This window comes from Melanotaenia boesemani, chromosome 9, assembly GCF_017639745.1.
Source record: "Melanotaenia boesemani isolate fMelBoe1 chromosome 9, fMelBoe1.pri, whole genome shotgun sequence".
Classification (NCBI taxonomy): Eukaryota; Metazoa; Chordata; class Actinopteri; order Atheriniformes; family Melanotaeniidae; genus Melanotaenia; species Melanotaenia boesemani.
The window spans coordinates 33,125,246-33,150,969 of NC_055690.1; the positions used below are offsets into that span (position 1 = coordinate 33,125,246).

The 25,724-nt window shown below is 38.9% G+C and overlaps 4 protein-coding genes and 3 non-coding genes across 7 annotated transcripts; all 7 read right to left on the reverse strand.

Annotated features, from left to right (window-relative positions):
- Window positions 1-474: 474 nt before the first annotated feature.
- Window positions 475-7,099, reverse strand: LOC121646141. Its single transcript, XM_041995012.1, has 3 exons — window positions 5,678-7,099; window positions 3,774-4,254; window positions 475-1,361 (listed from the first exon to the last, which is right to left on the reverse strand). Exons 1-3 carry the CDS (start codon window positions 5,733-5,735, stop codon window positions 1,028-1,030), a joined length of 873 nt encoding a protein of 290 aa, XP_041850946.1. The 5' UTR covers window positions 5,736-7,099; the 3' UTR covers window positions 475-1,027.
- Window positions 7,100-8,644: 1,545 nt separating this feature from the next.
- kctd14 (potassium channel tetramerization domain containing 14) lies at window positions 8,645-12,721 on the reverse strand. The gene is made up of 4 exons (XM_041995116.1): window positions 12,547-12,721; window positions 10,505-10,729; window positions 10,279-10,413; window positions 8,645-9,086 (listed from the first exon to the last, which is right to left on the reverse strand). The coding sequence occupies exons 1-4, from the start codon at window positions 12,598-12,600 to the stop codon at window positions 8,775-8,777; spliced, it is 726 nt and encodes a 241-aa protein (XP_041851050.1). The 5' UTR covers window positions 12,601-12,721; the 3' UTR covers window positions 8,645-8,774.
- A 1,549-nt stretch (window positions 12,722-14,270) lies between these two features.
- rps3 (ribosomal protein S3) lies at window positions 14,271-19,515 on the reverse strand. The gene is made up of 7 exons (XM_041994707.1): window positions 19,429-19,515; window positions 18,446-18,576; window positions 17,587-17,680; window positions 15,740-15,834; window positions 15,066-15,253; window positions 14,773-14,976; window positions 14,271-14,339 (listed from the first exon to the last, which is right to left on the reverse strand). The coding sequence occupies exons 1-6, from the start codon at window positions 19,456-19,458 to the stop codon at window positions 14,777-14,779; spliced, it is 738 nt and encodes a 245-aa protein (XP_041850641.1). The 5' UTR covers window positions 19,459-19,515; the 3' UTR covers window positions 14,271-14,339; window positions 14,773-14,776.
- On the reverse strand, window positions 14,475-14,624 carry LOC121646740. The gene has a single exon (XR_006011684.1). It is a non-coding gene; the product is annotated as a small nucleolar RNA SNORD15 (small nucleolar RNA).
- On the reverse strand, window positions 15,378-15,527 carry LOC121646741. The gene has a single exon (XR_006011685.1). It is a non-coding gene; the product is annotated as a small nucleolar RNA SNORD15 (small nucleolar RNA).
- On the reverse strand, window positions 16,085-16,234 carry LOC121646742. Its single transcript, XR_006011686.1, has one exon. It is a non-coding gene; the product is annotated as a small nucleolar RNA SNORD15 (small nucleolar RNA).
- Window positions 19,516-20,797: 1,282 nt separating the features above from the next.
- On the reverse strand, window positions 20,798-23,791 carry LOC121645922 (ras-related protein ORAB-1-like). Its single transcript, XM_041994708.1, has 6 exons — window positions 23,729-23,791; window positions 21,736-21,808; window positions 21,563-21,658; window positions 21,371-21,466; window positions 21,155-21,286; window positions 20,798-21,039 (listed from the first exon to the last, which is right to left on the reverse strand). The coding sequence occupies exons 1-6, from the start codon at window positions 23,740-23,742 to the stop codon at window positions 20,806-20,808; spliced, it is 645 nt and encodes a 214-aa protein (XP_041850642.1). The 5' UTR covers window positions 23,743-23,791; the 3' UTR covers window positions 20,798-20,805.
- Between the last annotated feature and the right edge of the window lie 1,933 nt (window positions 23,792-25,724).

A 25,724-nucleotide genomic window follows, 5' to 3' on the forward strand; every position in this document is an offset into this window, starting at 1 on the left:
CAATCACATCCTTTCATCTCGTCCATGGCCTTGACTTTCTGTTTCTTCAGACTCAAGCTTAAACCAGCACACACAAGCACAACGAATGCTGCTGAGTACTTTTTCTAAATCCTAATAATTAAAATATAAAGATTGGTACCTAGTAAATACAGAGTAAATACAAAGCTGATTCTAAAAACACAATGAATAAATGATTGGTTCATAGTATAATGGCGAATCATTTATAAAATCACAATACAATATAATTAACATAATAATAATCCATATGATTTTCCTTACATAGGTGCTTTACATAAAACATTATAAACATTACAGTGGGGTGCAGAAGAATCATGAAACTTTAAAAAGAAATAAAATAAAGACAAAAAGCTAGGATAAAATAAGACAAAATGCAAGAAATAAAAGTTCCAGTGTAATTTTAAATCAAAAACAAAATAGAAAGGAAAAAGAAAGAACATTAGATAGAAAACAGTATTAAAACATGATCAAGTTTAAAAGAAACAGTGCAGATTTTGAATTTTAAATAAAAACTATTTAAATGCAGCAGAGAGCAGGTGGGTCTTTAACATTGGTTTAAATAAACTGAATGTTTAAATTAAGATGCTATTACTTTACAAGTCTTGCTCTCTGATTATGTGATGATAAAGGAAGAAAAGATGAGTTGCTCAGGCTCACAGATGGGAATTAGGATGACACTGGATGGTCAAATATTGTGGAAAATAAAAACTTTTTAAATATATTGCACAGTAGTAAGCATGTCTTAAAAACATGGGCCACTGCTACCCACAATCTTCAATCCTTTCTGCTTCAAATGGCAGTAAGTTGTTTGTAAGATGATCCTTTTAAACTCACATTGTCCTCTAATCAACCTCCCAAATTCAATTACAGTTCAGAGAAGAAAAGGACTTGAAGGAGTTTTTATTCATCATGGTTAGATTTCATCCATAACCCAAATTTCATTTTAAGTTTTCATATTTAAAAAAAGGAAACAGACACAACAGTTAAGGGGTGGTGAGTCAGTGATTTCTTAAAGCTCGAAGGTAGCGGCTGACACCTTGGCCCTCTTATGGTCTACTTTCCACGTGTAGAATCCCACGATGCTCACCATGAGCGGCAAAGCCACGCACAGCACGATGCGGCTGATGGGCAGCTGAGCAGAAGAGTCCTGACTGACTGCAGGACTGTTCAGAGTCTGGGCGGTGGGAGAGTTTTGGAACAAAAAGGAAGAAGTGAAGTCCAGAAATGCTGCCTTGCTGCTTTCTGTGGTGTTGACCTGACAAGTCCACCTCCTGTTGTTGTCCTCCATCCGCAGGTGTGTGACCAGAGTGATGTTGCAGGGAGTGTTTTGAATCAGACTGTACCTGCATGGAGAAACTGTGGTCTTTAATTTGATCACTTATTGATTATTCCTCAGTGTTATAAAATGCCCCTGTTGCCTGGAAATTGATAATGCATTATTTACAGGTTACACTGGCTGACATGACCTTTACGTAATGAATCCTTAGCCTACGGTAGCAGAACAAACAGCAACCTGCAGCACCAAATACTGACTACAGACACAAGTGTGAATTAACCTGGAAACACTGGAAATAGTTAAACTTTAAACAGAACAAAGAGAAAACACAACAACATTACAAACCAAAGCATTAATTTAACATAAAAACATCAAAAAGAAAACAGAACATCTCGTTTTACATTAAAAAGGAGATAATATTTGTCCTATAATTTGCTGTAATTATATAATTCAGAGCAGGGTCCTTGAGAAAACTGTAACTGGGTTTAGAAAATCATTTTAGAGACATTTTAACAGGAAACACTCATATTCTTAAAATAAGCTATTTCCCAATCTGATCAGATCCTTTGAATGTAGTTTCTCTAATGCTTTATGTTTTCTAAAATATATTTTATAAGATAGTTAATTTAAGTTTTATTTTGTTTTTTGAAATTACCTTTTTTTTGTTTGTTTTTTTTTTCTTAGGTGTATTTATAATAATAATATAATAGGTGTATTTTTGTGTTTGTCTATGGAGCCCATTTGGTGACATAAATGCATAAGAATGAGATGTTATTATTACCAGGTTAGCGATACTAAAACGTAGCCATAACTTAGCAACATGTAGCTCTGCGTAAATAATGCCCAGTGCCTGCATACTGACTTTTTTTTAAAACTATGTACCTCAAGCACCTGAGTTAAGCATCCTTTACTAAGTCTGAAATTCACAAAATTCATCCCAAGATAATATGAAATGATCCATTTTACATTAATGATATGGTCATAATGAAACTCAGCCAATAACTTGTGGTCACAGTTCAGTTATCACGTCCCACGCTTCAGTAAGGTATGACCACGATATTTTTTATGTCACCAGATGGACTCCATATGTTTCTAAAATGTTTTTGTATTCTGCTTTTTGAAATATCACGTTAGAGATAAAATAAAACATAAGTACAACACATCCCAGCGTTTCACAAGACAAAATGTGTCAAAAATATTGTTTTCTGAAATGCTGTTGTAATCTCTCTCTCTCTCTCTCTCTCTCTCTCTCTCTCTCTCTTTTTTTTTTTTTTTAATTAATTTTCATTCTCTGGAAAGTTATTTTATGAAAAGTTTTTTTTTTAATGTTATGTGTTCTGTTTTTTTTTTTGTTTGTTGTTGTTGTTTGTTTGTTTTTTTGGAGGGAGGGGGCTGTGTGTGTGTGTGTGTATTTCAGGCCCACCATTGCTGCTGGTTTTACAATTTACAGACCTGGACTTTTTATCATTAATCTATATATTTATTTTATGTGGAAGCGTATTCCATTACTTGAAAAAGAGCTCAGCTTTATTTTAATTAATGAGATAAAAAAAAGGACCAGGGTTGCTGATTCCTGGAGTAAAGTCTACTCAGACTTGTTCTTCCATCCTAGCTGGACTCTGCAGGGATCCAGTATTTTTTTTCAGCATCTCCTGAATGTTTCCTGTGTCACTGTGTTGCCTGAATGCAGCGACCGACTGATCCTGGAGTAACATGGCTACGTCCAGCAGAAACAACCGGACTCTCCGTCTGAACCACCGTAAAGTCTGCAGTGTTTAAGTCTACAAACTATAACAATACCATCTATATAACTTAGAGAGAAGAGAATTTCCAGATGTGTCAAAATAAATTAAACTAAACAACTTGGAGGAAAGAAAAGCGTCTTTTATTTAGAAGTAGCCTGTGAATAATGCTGACAAGCAGAGCAAATTAGCTCTTTAAAAAATGAGCTTTAAAAAATTAAAATCAAAACAAAAAATCTGGTTAATTCAGAAAAACTGAGATTTAAAAAAATGATCTAGGTAATTCAGAAAAATATATATTTTTTCATTTTTGCAAGTGAGAACAATATGCTTCTGTAATTTTATTATCTTTCTAATAAGTAGTATTTTTATTTATGTATCTTTAAGACAAAGCCTACATCTTTACTTGAAACCAGTTTGGGTTATTTATTTGTTGTTTGGTTTGTTTGTTTACCTGTTTACGTAATATTGACTGAAACTGAATTCCGTATAAGGAGAATTTGAGTAAACTTTGCTTTGATCTGTTTACAAATACGAAGAACACATAACTGTCTTGCTCTTTAAGAAAAATTGTACAGGTTTGTTAAACTGGAGAAAAAAAACTTAAATTAGTTTAATTAAATTATAACTTTTCATCTGCTTATTTAAAAATTCTTTTAATTGTCAAAAGATTTTATTTACTTTCCAAACTTTTTTTTTTCTCTTCATTGCATTTTCCAGTGTTTTTCAGAACCAACCTTTCCTCGTTGGGCATCTCGGTCCCGTCCTCCTGCCGCCAGCGGACGCTGAACACCCCGGAGGAGTAGGACTTGCAGCTCCCTGCGTCATAGTAAGTGAAGAGGGTGCAGCTCAGGACCAGCTTCCCTCCGGGACGCAGCTCAGTGATGGTGGAGGGCGAGCTGATGTTGAGGAGGGAAAGGTACACGTTAGTAATGGCATGGCCGTCCCGCTTGCAGACGTAGGAGGCCGCATCTTCCACGATGAGGTCACTGATAATTATGGAGCAGTTGGATGTGACGGTGATGCGGCTGGCTTTGTCCGAGTCCGTCGACACCTGGCCCCCTCTCACCTCCACCTTGTACTGCACCTGGCCACCTTTGAAGAAGGTCCAGTCGATGGTGGAGCAGTCGGTGGCACCGCCCAGATCAGTGCAAGGCAGGAGGGCCTCCCCTCTGAGTGTGCTGTACACAAACACCGAATCCTTTCCGCACCTCACACCTGGAGACAGTACCGCAAGATTTCAGATAAGAACGATACATCTCTAATATTCATAATAACCTGAGCTTGTAAAGACTTAAACCTGGACAGCCATGGAGTGTGTAATATTATATAATAACAAATGAAGAAACCAAGTTCACTCAAGTGAGTTTCCCTTTTGATGCTGATCCCATAAAGTTAGAGAAATATTCTGGCCTGAGGCTGAAAAGGAATCATACTAAAATCAAGTTTTACCCAGAAGCATGGAAATTAAACTCTGACCCACAGAATTATTTTTATTAATGAACATCCTGCAGCTCACAAACATCTTCTCATCTTTGATTTTGTGAGTCTTTTATTAAGCTGCAGATTAAAACTAAACTCTGGGACCAAGGAACCCAGGATGTGTTGGGAGCATTTCCTCACATAAACTGCTCAAATAGTCAATGATTAAGATAAAAAAATAAACAAGCTCGATATGATTTGAGGCCATTTAATCTACTTCACCATCTCATCAGATTATATGTTATATGTGATGTGGCGTGATGGAAACCACAGAACTGCACGTGGCATTAACAAGTATGTACTTTTACTTCTGTCAGAGCTGCGTACAAGCAGCTGCTTCTGTGGAGAGAAAAGAAAAAACAACTAAGAAGTGGTTTACGAGGTGGTTTGAATTTCTATCCAAACCAACTTCTAAGAGACCTCCAGAGGTAAAAATCAACGTAGGACAAGTTAGTGGTTGAGAGTGGTTGAACGTAGCCGACTGTGTTCATTCAGCTTCTGTACTTAAGTGCAAATGTGGGAACCAGTTTCTCATTCTTTACACTTCCATCGTCTGATACATTACACATGAAAATGTGCATTTTACCCCATGTAAAGGACAAAGTTATCGTTCCCGAGAATTTTGTTTTGACATTAGTATTGTACAGTGAAGGCTTTTATTTTGGCATACTTCCTGTGAAGTTCTGGTTATCACATCTTGTAAGTAGGAATCTGACTGCGTCCAAAAAAACTGTTTTAATGATAATATATCACATTTCATTCATTTTAGCAAAAGTTTTTATACAAAGCAACTTGCAAAGCGAAGGACAATGCGGGGTTTAGCTTTGTGAGCATGCAGACTGGTGTGGTTGCAGATCAAACCTGCAACCCTGAAGGATGAGCATCATAATGCTTTCCATAATTTAATGATGTACTGTCTAATAGTGTTAGAGTATGGGACACATTACTGTTTAAACTTTGAATACATCTTCCTAATTATACACTAATACTTTCAAGAAAAGGATCTATGTTATTGCTGGATACCTAAAACCTATCTCTATTGTACAGTGTTGCATTAATACTTTTATTTATCTAAAACCACAGAAAACATCTGACCCCACAGCCCAGAACTCACCCAAAACTCAATAAAACAAACTTTTGTGCAGAAATGAAAGCATACCTGTTGGGAGCAGATTGGTGAGCAGCAGCAGTTTCATCAGCTTTTCTATGCCCATCATGTTTCTGCGTGTCTAACCACTTCGCTGCAGCCACGCTCGCTAAAAGGCAGCCTTCATTTCCTGTGTTTTATCCTCAGGTCGCTCAGCTTCACTGCTGGGAGGAACGCATGCATGAAATATTTTCATTTTTAAAAGGCGTTCAAAGTTTCCCACAGTGTTGATCATTCATTTACAAATGATGTGGTTCTTATTGGTGGTGCAACAAAACTCATATCAGCTCAATGTCTCAACCTAAATAATTTAGGACTGTAAATGAAATTAGAAGAGGTCAACTGGAAAGTTGTGCTTCTGCTTTGGTATGTAGAAGCTGCAACCTGTAATGTAAAGCAGAATATGAACAGATATTTTCCAGTATTTTTCATCTGAAGAGCTTCTGATGCAGCATGATCTTTCTGTACTGCAGAGAAAAGATTGCTTTTCAGCATAAAACTGCTTTTTAATTATTTGGACTTTTCCAAGTTAATTTTTTCATGTTGTACCATTTAAAGCCCGGCCCAAGAAGAAAGGGGAGAAAGGTCTAATTCTTTTTAATCTGAGGTTTTTATTCCTGCCTTTAACAAAATGTAAATAAATAATTGACAGAAACAATGTTTGTTTTATTTACTGTTTATTACCATGTGATATTTCATAATTTTTGTAGTGCATTATTGGATCTTTATTGTTTCTACCAGGGGTAGAAGTTAAGCATCGGATAGTGTACAATAGGCCAAGTTGAGCCAAGTTGAGCCAAGGTTTTACCATAAATTGGTGCAAATAAGTCTCAGAAACATAGCTATCAAATATGATATGGCATTAAAGTATACTAACAAATAAAAAGTCTCTTGGAAACCACTCAGATTTTTCTGCTGCTGTTACGATTTGCTTTTACGTAAAATATTTGTTTGCATTCGCGTTCTGGGAAAGTTTCTTTCTTGTAGAGAACCTTCAGAGGATTCTGAGAAAATGTATTTAATGAGGTGAAAACAAAACATCCTACTTGTGATCTTTATTATGGCCACATAGTGTGTAACTCTTCACATAATGTGATCCAAGGTGTGAAATGCGAGCGTGTGCAGCTTTTGTAACTTTTTTTTTTTTTCTCTACGAGGAAACCTAACTGTGACACATTGTGGTGAAAACACTGTATTGTGTGTCCACATCAGCACTGTTTTGAAACCGGAGATGGAAACTTGCTTTGACTTGACATTTTAGTGAACAGCTCTGCTGACGATTAGAATTTACACATCAAGAAAAGTCTGATAGTTTCCTTCAAGAAGAGCAACGATGACCCATAAGACACCAAGAACTGTGGAGTTATGCTGGTGACTGAACACAGACAAATGAAATCATCTGCATGCTGACATGGTGGTGGTTATATGTTGATATTTGAAATATATCTTGCTGTATATATTGATGGAGGAAAAACATCTCATACAGTTCAGAGCTTGTGCAAAGCATGCTGGGAAATACATCTGCAGGGGAGAATAAAAACCATGCACCCATCTAATTACAGTCTGAGATAGTTACAGTATAAATATATAGTCATTAAAAAACTGATTTCTTTTCAGTATTACATGTAATATGTACTAAAAATAATCTGATTCCATACAGAGTAGCAAATCTACAACAGAATGACTAAAAAAGAAAATACCCAGTGTTGACATGAACTTTATAACATAAATCCACTCACCACCTCTTAGTACCAGTGTGACCTGGTTTAACCAGCACAGCCTACCTGAGTCATCTCCACCTGCTTTCTAGAACACCAACGGCCTCCACCGCCACCAGATCTCAGTCCAGTAGAGCAGCTTTGTGATGTGATGGAACGGGAGATTCTCATCATGGACGCAGCCGACAAACCTGCAGCAACTGTGTGATGCTGTCATGTTAATATGGAGAAAACCTCTGAGGAAGGTTTCCACCACCTGCTTCCATCTATCACACCAAGAATGAAGGCAGTTCTGAAGAAAAAGGGGGCCAACCTGATACTAGAAGGTGTATCTGATAAAATGATAGTGAGTGTATGTTTAAGACAAATAAATCATTTAGATGTTCAGGATCCACAGCACCTGCTCAGCTTTTCAAAATGTAAATTAGCCTGAATGATACGTCAGCCTGATAAATCCACAACTGTCACATCGTCTCAAATACAAAGTGTAAGTGTTTTTATCTAAAATATGTTGTTAAAAAATAGGCCAAAATTTAAAATCTAGGTGATGTTGATCTGCATCAGCAACATGAGCTTCGGAGGAAATGAAGCCCAAAGGACATGAGGAGGTACAAGTCATTTTCTCAGTGACAGCTGAACTTCAGGAAACAACACCTGAAGTCCATCTCATTAAAATGCCCAGCCAACTTCAAATTCAGGACGATTTCACAGGCAGAGAAGGCAGGAGGCTTCCACCTCAGATGCAGCAGCAGGATGCTTCAAGCTGCCGATGAGAAGAAGCACAGATTTCAGTGATCTGCTGACGGAAAGCTTGTGTCCCCTTCATGTACCCACTTTTGTTTTTTTCACACTCTGATCATGCAGGATGTGGTTTGGCCATTCTGAAGAGACTCCACCCGGGTCTGTGGTGAACTCCGGGGGAGCCGCTCTACTTTCGGCCAGGATGCTTGCTCAGCTTTGTACCATACAACCTTTTCATTTCTCCTCAAGTGGGTCACAAATTGCCCAATGTTGTGTGTGCGTGATGCAGTCGTCCTCAGCTACTAAATTTCCCCTGAAAGCTGTGAAGTTCTTCACGTCACAGAACACAGTGTATTAACCACTGTGTGAAGCCACTAAAATCTAACAGACATTTTTGGGACAGAATAACTGTAAAGACGATGCCAAGAAGATTCCTGAACAGGAAACTTTTCACAAAGCACTTTTCTGCTGGTTTGGATTGGACTTGTAAAAACACAAACAAGGTTATTTTAAATTCTGGGTACTTATTTCAGTTTAATGTTACATAGTTCATGAATCCAAAGATACATTTTTTTTTGTTTTTAAGTTATGCAGCGACTTAAAGTGCAGTCCGTTTATCTTTAACTACAGAACCTGAGGCAGTCACGTCATCACCACCAGGTGAAAGTGACTTTGTAGAAGAAGTCGTAGCTCCTGGACAGGAAGCTTCTCTCCGGGACATGAGGCTCGATGCTAACGCTGTAGCCTCGACTCTCGATGTCCATCTTCACACAGTCCAGCAGGTCTTTAACAGACGGAACAGCCTTCCACGGCCCGAACGTCACCACAGAGTCCTTATCAGCCTCCAGACTGTTTATGGCGTTGTCATAGAAACCCAAATCCTCCTCTGTCCGCAGCACGCAGATGAGGATGGTCGAGTGGCGTGTGGCGATGGCCTCGGCTCGGGCAATTCGAATCAGCACCTGAAGGAGATTAAAATTTAAACCAGTTTATGTCCCATCAAGGAAACCTGACTTCTTGTTGGCATTCCTTCCTGGCACTGTCCTGCAGGTTTTAGATGTTTCTCTACACCAACACACCTGATTTAAAGTAAATAGATCCAACAATTTGAGTCAGGTGTAATAAAACAGGGAAGCATCTAAAACCTGCAGGACGAAGGCCCTTGAGGACCAAAGAAGCCCATCCCTGCTTTTTCCCCACAAGATGAGGTCAGGTGTAAATTAAGTATCTGTTTATATATAAATAAAAAATATATATCAGATGAAAATAAACTGACATGAAAGAATGTTTCTCTCATGGGGGAACATGAAAAAATAAAAACAAGGGGGTAACTTTAATATCTTTAATATTTTCTGCCTTTAGCTTGAGTCAGTTCTACATGTATGTACATTTAAAATAACTTCTAGAATAATGTGAAATACTGGATTTTTCACTTCCACATACCTGAGAATAAATGCTTTAAGAACTTTTATCTGTAAATTTGTAATCTGTAAAAAAAAATCTGTAAATTGTAATGAATGTGTAAATTAGTAAATATGTTAAGTAAACTAAATATAAAACAAATGAGTAAAAAATTGAAATGGATAAATATACAAAATAGGAATATTATATAAATATAATAAAATATGTTTATTATATGAAGTTAATGACACTTATTTTAAAAAATACTAAATTGAACAATGTAATAATTTGGAATAAAAATGTACAAAATTTGATACATTTATAAATTTACATACACACACACACACACACACACACATATATACATACATATATATATTAAATGTGTAACTGAAACTAAATATAAATATTGCTGAAACTGCACTTATTTTGTCCAGAAATTTCAGGCTGTTCATGATGTTTTCTAGAACATGTTTTCACTAAATTTACCTTGATAATATATTTGTACTCATTTGCATTAAAACAAAGGAAGAAATGAGGAGTTTTCATTATTTACAGGTTTTTATGCTTTTATTTTACTGTTCTGGTCAACTGGAGATGAAATTGGGCTGAATATGGCCCCTGAATTGCCACCCCAGTTTAGGAGGTACTGGGCTGAAAAGTTATTCTACAGGCGGTTGGAAAAGGATATGGGTGATATAAATCCAGATGTTGTGGGACAAAGTCGTGGATTACAGAGCGAGAGAAGCTCACCTCGATGTTTTCTTGGTAGTGTGGGACTCTGGAGAGGAACTGCTGCCTCCCCACCAGCTCTCCAAACAGCTGAGGAGTCTCCTCCAGACGTTTCATCAGCGCTTTGATGTTGTAATGAACCGCCTCTTTGTGAACCTGCACGCAGAAGATGACAGAGATTCAGCATCTGGACAACCACTCGCCTGATTCTGAGGTGATGGTCCCGTGAGGATGAGGAGTCAGAGACCTCCTGGATGTTCTCCGTGGGCAGCTGCTCGGACCTCAGGAACTCCAGAATAGCTCCGAAGTGGGAACCGTTGCGGTCGATGAAGTAACGCCCCTGTGCGTCGGGACGGAGTTTGGGATGTCCACTGAACATGTCCGCCAGCGTGGATTCAGGGTGTTTTCTGAGTGTGATCAGAGTGGTGCTGAACAGGTGACCCCCGACATTTAACTGAACAACCGGAGAGTGCTGAGGAGATGTTACAAAAGAGAGCTGTTTAAAATGTTTGTTTAGCTAAAAATACATTAAATATGGCATTAATAATTAGACCTTCCTGGTTAAATTACTGAAAAACACTGAATCCCTCCAGCTGTGGAAGCTTGTGCAGAATTGATTTTTTCTACAAAGGAGGAAAAGCTGAAAACACATTTTACTGTAAATGAAACGCTTTCAGGCTGAAATGAGACTCAGCATAGAGGCTGCTGTGAGGTCAATAACTACAGGAAGGATGAGTCACCTGCACACACTTTAGCTCAGGCTAATAAAAACAACATTCCTCTCCAGTTTATCAGTGTGTTAAAGCTGAGATCTTAAAGTAGCTTTCAGCCATATTAAAATCAGATGTATAATAAATATTACATATTTTAATGTGTGGTTCATTCATAGTTTCTTAATAGGAGCTGAATAATAATGAAAACTGAATAACTGAAGCTCATAAACTGGCCAATCGGCAGTTTTTATATTCTGAACAATAATCTGGTGCTTTTTTATTTCAATTTATCTGTCTGAGATTTTCTCATCTTAAGAAGCTGCTTACATACTTAACATCATCTTCTGAGATACTTTAAGTACATTTATCTGATTTAATGTATGGATTTTTACTTTAAATGCATTCCAGCTTTGGTTTAAAGTTGATTTGATCCTCAAAAAGCCACTTTAATGCATTCTAAATTAATAAAAATCATGAGGCATCAAAAGCAGAACAGGGATCCTAAATACTTGACTTGCATGTTAAAAAGACAAGCTAATAGAATAACCTTTCTTTTTCAATAAAAATGTAGTTGGAATAATTTTAAATGAAAATATTTAATATTTTATTAAAATTTCTATTTTTCAGGTGTAGAACTTGATTATGTAAAGAAACTGCAGGTCATCAGTTCTGAAAGCTAAATGATCTGCTTTCATATGAAAATTAGTTGACAAAGAGGTTTAATGCTCTTTAAACAGCTAAAAAAAACGTTTTGGTTTCAGCTGTTTTCTCGAGACTAAACTTCCTGGGTCAGGAATGGGTGGAGGGCAAAGAAGGGGCACAGGATGGGGAAAAGGTGGCGAGTAAAGAAGACCTTAAAAATTATATTAAATAAAGGGGGAATCTACATTTTAAGAAATAATTACCTGATTTTTACAACTTAATTGGTCATCTAATGTGAAGGAGTTCAGCAAATTTTGTAAAAGCAAACACTTATTTTTGTCCATCAACTGTTGTTTATGTGTGTATTTGACTTTTTAATCACTGTTCTGTGAAAAAATTTTCTTGGAGTCCGATCACAACTTTTATCTATGTTTTTTCAGCATTTTTGGCCAGTTTGTCTTTCCCCAGTTCTCATTTCTGCTGGTTAAATGACTTCTACATCCAGTTTGCTGCATTTAGATCATGAACGTGTTGATGGAGAACATCAGAAACGTACATTACATGCTGCGTTCACGGGCAGGTAGAAGTCATTTCACAATGAATATTTATAGAAGTTGATATACTTCTAATAGTCAAATTCTGGGGGTGGCCACCCTTCTGGCCCCTCCCTCCCCAAAGTTTGATTTTATCTTTCTGAGAAACAAACTTTCTTTTTCTCAACCCTTTTTTAACATCTTAAAGTCTCCAAACGTAGAGACGCTGCGCGCGGAACTGCTCGCTCTTCACAAACGCCCTTTGTTCGTGTAAACAGAAAACTTTCTTGTCCTCGGGGATGTCTGATCCACCTGTTCTGCCGCTCGGCAGGTGAAACTTTCCTCCAGCTCGCGCTACTCTGTTAAAACCACAAACAATAAGAATGAAGCTGTTTTCTTACTGCGAGTCCAGATGAAGCGTGTTTCTCAGTGGATTTGAAGTCCGGCAGGCTCATCTTGACTTCACTGTGAATCCAGGTTGGAGGAAGAGTTCAATTTTGATCTTTTTTTTTTCCTAACTCAGCTGGACAGGTATGAGCCAGGGGGCGTGGCCTAACCCGGACCTGCTGCTTTCAAGATGACATGAGTCACTAATGACTATCTTTTAAAAATTATTAGCCTGTTGTTTCATGAGCTTTCTCGGCTATCTAAACATGAGTCTGGTTCTCAACCGAGGGTGATTAATAACTTCAAGGATTTATGCTACAACCATGCTGTTCTTAAAATACTAATAATAATAAAAAAAAACTGAGTTAAGTACGTAAAATCATGTCTAAAAACTGTTGTAAAGACAGTTTATTTCTGTCATCAACTAATAAACTTTTCTAATAAAGTCTTTTCCTGCATACTTTCTCTGCTCCGGTCTTCTATTTGTCTGCCATCATGAAATAAATCAGAGTGAGACATTACAGTAACTCTGTCTTAGATCTGAGTTAACAAAAATATTTTCAGTGCTTAATTTGCAAATTTATTACATCTTACAAGATTTATATGTCCTGGTTGTCACGCCTGAACCAGGAGAGATTAAGGTTTCATCTCCACTTTTATCTTCAATAAAACACTTTTTCCAAAAGAGGCACAGATGCACCACGGACAAGTTCTTCTCCATGGACTGGACGTGCATGCAAAAGAAAGCCCGTTGTCCGAAAGAAATCCATAAGTTTAGATGGTTTATTAATCCAATGCAAGAAAGCAAACAAAATCAAACATTTTCCCTGCAGCTGCTTCTCTTGTGCTGGTAAGAAAACAAACAAACATAAGCTCACTCCAGTCCATGCTGCTCCTACACCCAACATAATTTTAATGTAATACCCCATAAATGGCTCTTATATATACTAAAAAAAAAAAAGAAACTTGAATATTTTCTTAAAATAAACTATCAAAGTGAACTCAGACAAATGACATCCATTCTGAAAAATGTTTTCATCTGGGTCTTTTAGGTCGATGGAGGTACATTTATCTCTGGCTTGTTTTCAGCAGCGTTGGTTTGTTTTTTTAATAAATGTCAGAAATGAAAAAAGGAACAAGTGATTACATTTTGGGCTGGTAGAGATCACCATCTGGATCCGGGACTTTTTAAAGGGTTCTTTACTAATGGGAGATCATTTGGCCATTCTAGCTTCAAACAGATAATGCCCAGAATCACTGGTTTTAAAAAAAAGCACAAATTTAACATGGCGGATATAAAATACACAGTTAACCCAAATTTTCACACCATTACAGAAAATGAGTTTCTTCAATAACTTCACGACTGTAAAATCCATTTTCTTCATCTTGGTGTGCAATGCTGTTTCCAGGGTCAGTGATTCTAAATAAGACGTGGGCTATCCTGATATTAGCTGTGTGATATTAGCTTAACAGGGTAGTTATGGGGTGGGTAACTGGATGGGCTGTGGGTCTTTTCTTAGGCTGCGGCTTGGCCGAGGTCTGAACTGAGTGCTTCTAGCTGATAGAGCGTGGGTTAAAAATCAGCTCCTTTGGCCTGGAAATGAATGAAACTGACACTTAACTAGAACAGAGATGAGATTTTTTTTTTGTCAAAATTCGGTTTTGTTGCATTATTTGTGTATCTGTAAAGTGATGTAAACAGTTTGTGTGCAACAGAGACCACAACACACACATCGAGTGTATTTTCCATATTTTATTTTGTACACAAAATCACAAGGTCTTCATTCCATCCAGGAAGGGTGAAAACCTACAAAATGAACAGAAAAAACTCAGTTAAAACCAGAACTTGATGATCTCACAATATAAACAAAAAGATCAAATACACTCAGTCCTGAGCAGAGCAGGTTTTAACAGCGTTTTCAGCACATTTAAACGCCTCACTCCTTCTCAGACAAATGCCTCGATGTCTTCAAGCGAAAAGGACTCGCTGCTCTGATGAGCCGGAGCAGAACCACAGAACGTGACTCTGAACCGGGAACCATCAGAACCAGACGGAGACCAGTTCCGACTCGTCATCGTCTCATCACTGAAGGCACAGAAACTCCCCTCGCTTATCTAAGCTTCAGCAGCCAGTGTGGTGACGTTAGGCCACATCACGGCTGCAGCAGCAACGTTTCTTCCTGCTGCAACGTTTAGCTTTCAGTAGGAGCTGCAGCACACTCTGGATGACGGTGTCTTACCCTCTTATGCGGTGGGTACAGGTGCTCCCTGGGGCATGACGGGCACCTCTGGCTTGGCTCCCTTCTGCTCAGATATGGGTGTGGTGGGCAGGTTCTCCTCCTTTGGCTCCACAATGCTGACGTGGTCGGGCAGGGGCTTCTTGGGGCCAATCTTACCGCTGGGGTCCCAGGGCAGCATGATCTTCACCTTGATGCCCAGCACACCTGACAACAGGTGAGTAGGTAAACATCAACCCTAATAAGATCATGTGTCCGTTTGTTGACACACCGATGCGGCTTCGAGCTGAACTCACCCTGCCTCAGCAAGACGTGGCGCACGGCTGTGTCGACGTAGTAGTTGACGGGGTCACCGCTGTGGATCATCAGGCCGTCCACAAACTTCATGGACTTGGCTCTCTGGCCCCTCAGCTTGCCGGACACCACGACCTCGCAGCCCTTGGCGCCGCTCTCCATGATGAACCTCAGAACACCGTAGCATGCCCTGAAAGAAGGGACGGGGTGAATAAACCACAGAAATAATGTTTCCTTGTGTCCAATTAAGCCCATTTAAGAATAAGCTTCATTTGATGTTTCTATTTTTTAACATCTAGCTGTGCTGTTTTAATCCTTCTCAGACAAATGCCTCGATGTCTTCACGCGAAAAGGACTCGCTGCTCTGATGAGCTGGAGCAGAACCACAGAACGTGACTCTGAGCCAGGAACCATCAGAACCAGACGGAGACCAGTTCCGACTCGTCATCGTCTCATCACTGAAGGGACAACAGACACTGAACCAACACTTCACCCTGAAAGTAAACAAGGACCTTCTGACAAGACAGTTTCAGCTGGAAACAGTTTGTCTTTGACCATAAACCCTGTTAACTCCACCCCTACTCTGCTCGTCTGCCCTGTGCATTTTACTCCCCTTATCTCCTCTTCTGAGTTACAATTATTTGTTTGTGAGGTCATGAGTCGTGCAGGTGCTCACCTTCTTACAGCCAGGCCTCCCAGCAGCTTGTAGCGCAGAGACTCAGCCTGAGCGATGGCACACAGACCGCGAGTGGCAACTTTCTCAGCATACAGCTAAAAGAGAGAAACACAAGTCAAACATGCTTCATGCTGCCAATGAGAACCTACACATGAAGAGCCAAAACAGTAGCAGGAACCTTTGGTGGAGCAAAGTATGTATTTGGTAAAATTAGAGTAAGTGTGCCAACTTCTGGACAACACACACATCCGGTTATCTCCTGAAATCATAGCTGATGATCTTTTAGGCTCAGCTTTTGGAGAAAAAGAGAAAAATAAAAGTAAAATCTACTCGTAGTGAATCTACCCTTCTCAGACAAATGCCTCTGTGTCTTCATGTAGAAAGGACTTTCTGATCCGAGGAACCGGAGCAGAACCACAGAACGTGGACCTGAACCAGAAACCTGCAGAACCAGATTGAGCCCTGTTCTGTCTCGTCATCGTCTCATCATCGAAGGGGGTCCTGACAGCCTAGTGTCTCAAGTTTTCACACCAACATCCATCATGTGTTTTTAGAGGAGAGAGACTTCACTGTCATTAAATGTGAAGTTTGGTGATGACTCGCTGAGCAAGGCATTAAAAACGTGTGTACCTCCTAATACCCAACCAGATCAAAATGAATTTTTTTACCCAAATTTCTGTACCAGTTTCAAGCACTGCCAACACCAATTCCAAAAATTTCCTTTAAAACTCTGGACAAACTGATAGATTTCTGTGGAATGGTAAAACTCCCAGAGTCAAGCTCAACACCCTGTCGGCCCACTGAGCGGGGAGGGTTGAGCTTGCCTGATTTCCAGTTATACTATTTAGCTGCTCAGCCCAGAGCTGTCTGGGTATGGATTAAAGGTCTAAAGCACCCTCCAGCCTGGAAACAGATTGAACAATCCCATACAGCAGAAGTGTTATCTAGTATTCCATTTATTCACTCCTATCATAAGAAAAATAACTTAACTTTAAATCTAATGACAAAATTTACATCAAAGATCTGGGATGAAATTAGAGCAAAGTTCCATTATATTCGTACACTGTACAGCTCCACTTCATCATAATCCGGTTCTACCTGGGGTACTGACAGATGGCATTACTAAAGTCTGGTATAATAGAGGTAAATGTACTTTTGGTCATTTATATGAGCACAATAATCTGAGATCCTTTGAGCAATTGAAACTCTCCTTCGGGCTCCCCTCTTCACAGGGAGGGTACATACTGCATACTATTACTTGTATTCACTCTGAAATATTTTACTTTTTTTGAAAACTTCAATAAACAAATTGTTAAAAAACCAAACAAAAAAAAAACACGTGTGTACCTCAGATGGACAAAAACAGAAACCTTCAAAATATCAACAGCAGTCGTTCAGTTTGTCTGAACCCAAAGAAATTGAACAAGTTCAAACCAGAATGATTCTACAGCACGGATCTCCAACTGGTCCTCGTGAGCTATGTTTCAGCAGGTTTTACATGTTTCCCCAAGACTACAGACCTCACTCAAACTAAACGCTCTGCACAAACCAGTTAATGACCCACTGATACGAGTCAGGTTTGTTGCAGCAGGGCTGAATGTAAAACCTGCAGGACCATAGCTAGCGAGGACTGGAGTGAAGAAACCCCTGCTCTACAGGAATGACATACTTTTGCTGTTCTGCATGAATTTTTGGGGGAATTTACCTCTTTGTTTTTAATAGTACTCAAAGGAAAATCTGGCTTGTCATGAACCGATTTCTTACATACTAACATGTTAGTTTATCACAGCTACTGTACTTTTAAAAAAAAAACATTATTTGCATGGTCCCTTTTTCAGTTGCTTTACCTCCACGCTGCCCTCAGGGAAGCCAAACCTCTTCTGGACCACAGCGGTCAGCTCTCTGATCCGACGGCCCTTCTCTCCCAGAACATTCTGGGTCCTAAAAATTAAGATATAAAACATTTAGGGCAAAACTGCAGCTATTGTTCACAGCATTCATTCTTACTCGATGTTTCAATCATGCCTCTTATGTGAATGACTTAACCAAACACACAACAGGTCCACTTAGCAAGGATTTGAAGGGTGTGATGCATTTAGATTTCTGTTATTTAGAACAAACAAAGGCTTTCTGTACAATTCAAATCAAGTCCATGCAACCACTGCAATTAATGTTCACTCTTTTTTCCCATTATTTAATCAACATGTACTGAACGTTAAATAAGAATAAAGTGTTGACATTGGACGTCACATGGCACAGCCTGCTTTCTGGACCCTGGTTAAATCACAGGCATCTGAATCTGCATTAGTCACTCTACTCAGTGCTTTAACCTGGACACCCCCATGGCATCCACCCACCCACCACCTGGACCTCTCATGTGCCCACTCTAACAGGTCTCTGCAAGCAAATATGGCCACCACTGCAAAGCAGCCTCTTGAGTCAAACCACCTTGAAATGTGGTTCATAATGCAGGCCTGCCATTCACTGGACTCCTGAAGTCCAGATAGTCTGTTCCAAAGGCCTTCTGCAGGTTTATAATGAAGCAATTCTCCCTGGCCATCATGCCCATCCTATCTTCTCTTCTGATGGAAGTATTAGTGAACATATGTGGGACACTTAGCACGCCAAACCCAAATGTTTTTGTTTATGAATTCTCTAAACATGGCAGCCCTACTTCCACCTTTTCAGTGAATCTTCTCTACGCACCTTGTGGCCAGGATGATGATCTCAGTCCTGGTTGGAGTCACACGCACCTCCACACCGGAGTAGCCATCCTCGGCCAGCTCACGAGTCAGAAACTCGTTCAGCTCGGCCTTGAAGATACCGTCTGCGACAAACTATAGACAGAAAACAAGATTAAGTTTTCCACAAATACAACTCCACACACATGAAAAAGTATTTTTTAAAAATTTGCTTTAAATGAATACATCGCCTTACAATTTAATCTGTGTAAGACATCTATGCTAAAGAATAAAGTTAGACACATTTTAGTCAGGGTGGTCAAACACCTAAATTTAAAGATACCATCCTGACAGCTGAAAGGTTACCAGTAAAGTAACATTTTATATCACATAAAAGCGATATCAGCATTTCTAGAGATCCAGATTCAAGCACCAACACTTTGTTATTGATGCAATTATACAGTAATCTGACCCAACATGTCAAGGATCCTCACTGAAGTAAGCTAAACATAGACAGATCACTCTTACATCTTTAATCAAACGTTATCTACACATTGTGTCAGTTAATACATAATATGTAATTGGAGAGAATGGTTGTAACATTTTTGGTATAATTTACATTAATTCGTATATGTATTTGACCATGTAGCTAAAGGCTCGTTTACATTAGAAGATGCGCCGTTTTTATAATGTAAACAAGCTAACAAATCTAAGTTTTTCAAGATAGTAAATTGCCTTGATCACATTCAATGCCTGACAAGTTAATGTGAGTTCGAGGCTCGTGTCGGTTCACAGCCTTCCCGGCCCCGGTGAGCAGAGCCATGTTAGCTAGCCAAATGAGGAGGATGCAGCACCGCCAGCATCTGGATTAATCCTCTCTGGTCCGGAGGCGGACAGACCCAGCGGACACCAGGACGAGCATAAAACGCTTCAATCCTAACCAACATGGCCACATTTTCACAGAAGCCCACTGTCTGTGTGAGTAAAATATGATAAAACACAGCTAACCTTCCGCTTCTTGGAGATTTGCACCGCCATCTTCCAAAAGGCCGTAGACAGGAAAGGACCCTAAAACGATGCGGAAATGCTTTTATACTAAAACACAAACTTCCGGTGACGTAACATGCTGGGGGAAACATGGAAATTGTAGTTTTATTAATGTATGGAATTGTATCTAGTTTTATAATTTGATAGAGATTTAGCCTATATAAAATGACTTTCTTTCTTTCTTTCTTTCTTTCTTTCTTTCTTTCTTTCTTTCTTTCTTTCTTTCTTTCTTTCTTTCTTTCTTTCTTTCTTTCTGTGTTGCCCTTGTGTTGACCTAAAATCAGGCTTATACACATAAAATTCTTTCTCAAAACACTTTACACTTTAACGTTAGGTTCATAGAGCCTGACTAATGTAACCTTAGTTTGACACGTATAGTTTGTATTGCCCTCTAGTGGTTACAAAAAAGAAATGATCTTCAAAGTAAATGCTATTATATACAATGTATTTATTAACATATTATTCAGACAATAAAATTAATAAATGAATAATTTATTATTTATTTCTATTCATTTATTGATTTAATTATATTTTCTTCACCCTCATGAAGTTGAAACAAGTTAAATGTGTGATTCCCTAAACATTTCATCTCTATCTCATTGTTAATTTATCATTACTACATCTAAGTGTAACAAATATAATATGGATGATGTTTGATGACCAGTTCATGTTGAGAAAAAAATGTAAGTAAACTGTTTTCTCTTTATATCTCAATTTAATTTAATCTGTACACAATGTTTCTCATTGCTTATGTACTCAGATTAGTTTGTCTTATTGCCACATTTTTTTCATCAAAGACTCCAAATAAATCTTTATTTGTATAAACAAACAAGTGAAACACAACAAAGATTTGTAGGTTAATTAAAGAAAACCTCCTCAAAGCAAATTGAAGGCAAGTGACTGATAGTTTAGATAACATCAACTCATCCAACAGCATCATCTTAAACAGCCCAGATCTTAGTTTTCTAAAAGACTCCCCATTAGTTTTAAACAACAGGTTTTTGATTCCATTATGTGCTGTTTCATTTTTAAAAATATGCAGTTTTGCTTTTAGATTTGGCTGATTTTTCTAGTTTTTTGTCTGCCATGTTTATGTCGTTTGATAAACCATAAATTTTAAAATAAATATTCAAATATATCAAGCTCAAAAATAGATTGTAGTTGAGCGAAAACATTCAATATATATATATATATATATATATATATATATATATATATATATATATATATATATATATATGTATTTTTTTTTTGTTTATTTTTTTTTCTTTTAAGAGTAACATGTCAAAAAATATCATCGTCCTCCTGAAACTTGACTGGTAGACGTGGTTCTTTGTCTCAGCAGCAGCTATTGGCTTCTGGTGTCTGTTTCTCCCCTCCCAGCCACAAAGGGGCGCTATTGATCTTGGTGGTCTGGGCTCTGGCGTCTGCAGCCTCCCTCTGGATACCCCCTCCCTCACTGGCCAGGCGCTTGTGGATCTCAGAGGCCATGGTAAGGAAAGCAGTCTCTACGTTATCAGAGCTCTTAGCGCTCGTCTCCAGGAAGGGGATCTTCAGAGACGAGGCCAGATCCTGAGGGTGAGGAGGGAATCCAGGGGATGTCACAAGAACAAATCATACCAATAACAAAAATAAATATTGTGCTTATGTGTTAATGTGGACTGTGGAACAGTGTTTTTCCTGTTACCTGAGCAGTGGCTGCATCCACCACTTTCTTACTAACAAGGTCAGACTTGTTTCCCACCAGCAGCCTGGAGACGTTCTCACAGGCGTAGCGATCTATCTCATCCAGCCACTGCTTCACATTGTTAAAGGACTCCTGGGATGGACAGAGAAAGTGGGGGGAGCACTATTAATCTTCAAACCCTCTCCTTTTATGATGATGGAAAACAAGCACACTGACCTGCTCTGTGACATCATACACAATAATGATACCATGAGCTCCTCTGTAGTAGCTGGATGTGATGGTTCGAAACCTCTCCTGACCCGCGGTGTCCCACTGTGGCCGTTCACACAAACACAAATGGACTGTGTCAGCACCAGTTGCATTTCTGTGCTTTCACAGACAACGTAGAAATGTCTTCCTAACTCTTACAATCTGCAGCTTCACCGTCTTCCCGTCCATGTCAATGGTCCTGATCTTGAAGTCAACTCCGATGGTGGAGATGTAACTCTCAGTGTAGGTGTCGTCCTGCAGCAAGTAGCAAAGAGTTCATCTTAAAAACCAGCCTGTGTAGGAGCATTTACATATGCTTTTACCATCCCTACCGCAAAGCGCAGCAGCAGGCATGACTTTCCAACCCCAGAGTCCCCAATGAGAAGAAGCTTGAAGAGGTAATCACTGAAAAGACACATGAACAGAAATGAGTCAAAGTAAACAGTGTTGTAAGACTGCGCTACAGGTTATTTACACTGTTACAGCCTCGGTAAAACAAGATCAAAGGGACATACTGTGTGCAAAACATGGATGGAAAAAGGTCCAAACATGGCCCCTCCTCTGCTCAGTTTTTCTCCACATTTGGCCTTGAAAGATGGCTTTGAATCAGGGTAAGTGTGGCTGCCTACAGGGGGTCTGGTCAAATAGTGTTTTGTTTGTTTCCTTTTCTGCTTTGGAAGGTTCCTAACTGAGGGAAATGACCCAGAAGTATGTAATTGGCAGCCATGATAAGAGCAGGTCAAATTCTCTAAATGTTTAGCCTTTAGTGTAGGAAACACTGAAAAGAAGGGAGACAATGCTGTCCTGCAAAGTTGGTCTCAGTTGTTTTGGTCCTTTGAGTGCTTACGTTTTTGTTTTAAAATGTAATGACTTTTAGCCACAGAAAAATAGACTTGATGTTAACAGGATATAATATGTGGTGCTATCAAATGTAACTGGGTAACTGTTAAGGCCTAAATTTAGATTTAAATGGATTGAAAAAAAATCTAATCAAAAATACTTTATTGTAGTTTTTTCTTTTTTCTTTATGGAATAATTGTCAATCATATTGTTCTGTATGGTGATGGCTACTGGCAGGAAGGACTTCCTGTTTCTTTGTGTCTTGCAGCTACTTGAAGAAGCCTATGACTGAACACACTGTTGCTTCCTCATTGTGTTGGGTGAAGTATTCCAGGAGCTCCAGTTCAGCCCCCTGAGCAGAACCAGAACTTCTAGATCTTGATTCTTTAAAGATAATATGGATAAAAACAATGCTAGCAGGTCGATGTCGCGTTTCTGATTCTTTTTTTTAAATCATGATGTGTCCAAGTTGAAAAGCACTGTAGGACTTCATCCTTTCATTCTGCTAAGTTTGTTGTCTCAGTCTACTCACACTCTTTCTGTGTCCTTGTTAGCGCTTGGAGCTTGGAAATGTTTTGCATTTTTCCCTCTTTTCTCTCCAAGTTGCTCCTGCCCTGCACCTCTTCATGCCCTCTTGGATTTGTTGTTATTTACATACATGACTTTGGCTTTGGAGATTTAAATCTATTGATTCTGCTGATAAACAGCTTTTCCGTTGTCATGGATACTCATTATAACAAATCTTGATGAGTCCAATACGAGGAGAAACTCCTTTAGCAGAACAGTCTCCAAACCAGCATGAAAAATTATAAAGAAATTGTCAAATTGCTTGACAGTGGATTGTCTAAAGAAGAAACAAAAGTCAACCATATTTGAAAAGATTAAATCCGTATGATCGGATCTAATAAAATTGTAGCAGCATTTTAAAATATTTTGCATGCAGGTTTTCTTTTCTTTTAGATCTAAAGAGGCAAACAATGATTAAGTGTTGTTAAAATATTCAAATTAAACTACTGCTGTTAAAATAACCCTCAGATAATTTTTTTTTGTTACTGCTTCTTCTTAAAGAAGCTGACCAGAACATGTTAGCTTGTTCGATAGGTTTCTTTTGATAACTTGTAGGACTACAATACCCATCAGCCCCAGGGGCCTGACAATCATCCTATAGTTTATTTACAACACACTGTTTCTGATCAGATAATTTTTCTCTTAAAAACACAGAATTAAGCAACATATTGTATCTATGGATGGAAATACATAAAAGTACTAATAAAGATAAAGTCACTCAATCATTACATCAACAAGACGACTGAAACAAAAACAGGAAAGAAGTCCAGGATGTTCCCGTTTTAAATCCTCTCATAACTTTCTACATCTGCAGCTACTGTTAAAAACACATGTCATGGTCATGTTGTGTGTGGAAGGAGCTGAATATTTCCACTTCCTTTACACAGTGACACACAGCATACAGAGACAAACACTTACTATTCAGGATTCATGGTCGGTGAGGTCACTCCGCACGACAGAATGAAATATTCCTGAAGCTGAATCCTGAATGTACAGAAAGCCAGACAATCTCTGACTCTGATGTTTAGTGGTCTGATGAGCCCTTGTGTGTCTGTTTGTGCATGTGTGTGTGTGTGCGTCCTTTGGAGGGCAAATGGTGGAACAAGCCAGAGGTACCTGCCTTATAAGCTGACGGAGGAGCTGACTGGATCAGATGCATTATTTATTAATAAAGATCAGCTCGGGTTGCACTGAGGACAGCACCTGGAACCAGCACACACACAGACACACACACATGCTGCTTTATCAAATGTGTTCTCTACTTAAGCCAAGTGAACTAACGTCTTTACAGTTTTCACATTGTTGTACTGCTGATGTGTCTCTGACTCCTCACCTGCCCCACCTGACCAATCACAGCTTTGAAACTTTGAAACAAGCAGGAAGTTTTTCTTGTAAAACTATTTGGGAAATGAGAAGCAGCCGTCCTCATGTTGCTGCTTAATTAAGTTTCACAATGGACAAGATATCAGCATCTTGGAAGAGTTGGAAGAGTTAAACACATGAAATAATGACCTGAAAGAAGCAGATGAGGCGGAAAGGGTGTGTAATGTGATGTTTGACACTATATGAGCAGCTGTTTCTTGGTAGCGATAGTGTTCTCACCAAAGATCAGGGAGCATCGCTGTGTTTGGGTTCTTCACTTATTATTGCTTGTATACACATGACACATCTGCCTCATTAGTTGTACATAACATGAAGTGGTGGTCAACCTAGCTCACTGTAAAGCAGATTACGTGTAGCGACTGTGTTCTTGATTGCTAGAAAGTGCTTTATGTTGAAACTGTTCTCTGTTTTCCAATCATACAAACCATGACAGTGATTGAGGTAACTTCAGGGTTCCTTATGAAGCCATAAAATAGGAGAAGTTTTACAAAAACAAACTTTTGTTGGGATTGAATGACCAAATCATGTTAAAGGCTAAATATTTGTAAATCACTTTCCTTCAGTTGGTTACGGCCCTTCTCTGTTAGCGTAAGCTGTGTGGTAGCCAAATTAAAATGATAAAAGCTGCAGCTGATTTCTTGTTTTAGTCATCAAGTTGTGGTTGCTGGACAACAACCTGACAGCACTATTTATTTTAGAGCTAATCTTTCCAGGATATCATGATCATTTTTTAGATGAAAACTATACAGACCTGTGCAAAACTTGACAAGCTACTGGAGATCCATTTTATTTAACTTAGGTGTTGCAGTAAATAAACATTCAATATCTGCAGGACACAGGCCTCAAGGACCGGAGTAACATCACATAGCTTAACTTTCCAAAGTTTCTAGAGCTGGAATCACATTTAATCACATTTTCCAGAGCAACACTAACCATTTTGGTTTGTTTGGCTACCACTTTGTTTGGTGGAAATAGATGGGCCTGCAAAGGTCACATGACTGAATACACTCTGAATACACTCTCTACTACTTTTGTTCCTGCACCTGAGGACTTTGTAGGAAACTATACAGGGACTAAAACATTTCAGTTGTAAATACAAACAGGCTGTAGCTCAGGAGGTTGACCAGCAATCGGATTATTGCCTACTATCTACTTCATCATCTATATTTTCCTTTCCTTTCCTTTCCATTTCCTCATTTCATTTCATCTCATTTCATCTCATCTCATCTCATGTTCTAACATCTCATGTTCTAACTCTGCTCCTCTTTCCTTTTTACAATTTCTTCCCCTCCTTATATTTCTTTTTCTTTTTTTTTGTTTGTTTGTTTTTGGAGTGCAGTAAGAACAAAGTGAAAGTGATGCAGTTTTATTCTCTCCAGACCCCCATGTGTGACCCACTGGTCACGGGAACGAGCACAGAGCAGAGGATTGTGGGGCATGCCATGGCTGAGCAGCTGTGATGGGGTCAGGGGTCAGAAGCCCTGACGACGGCTTGTTGCCTGGGCAGAGGCGGTGGCGTGGTGGTTGCTAA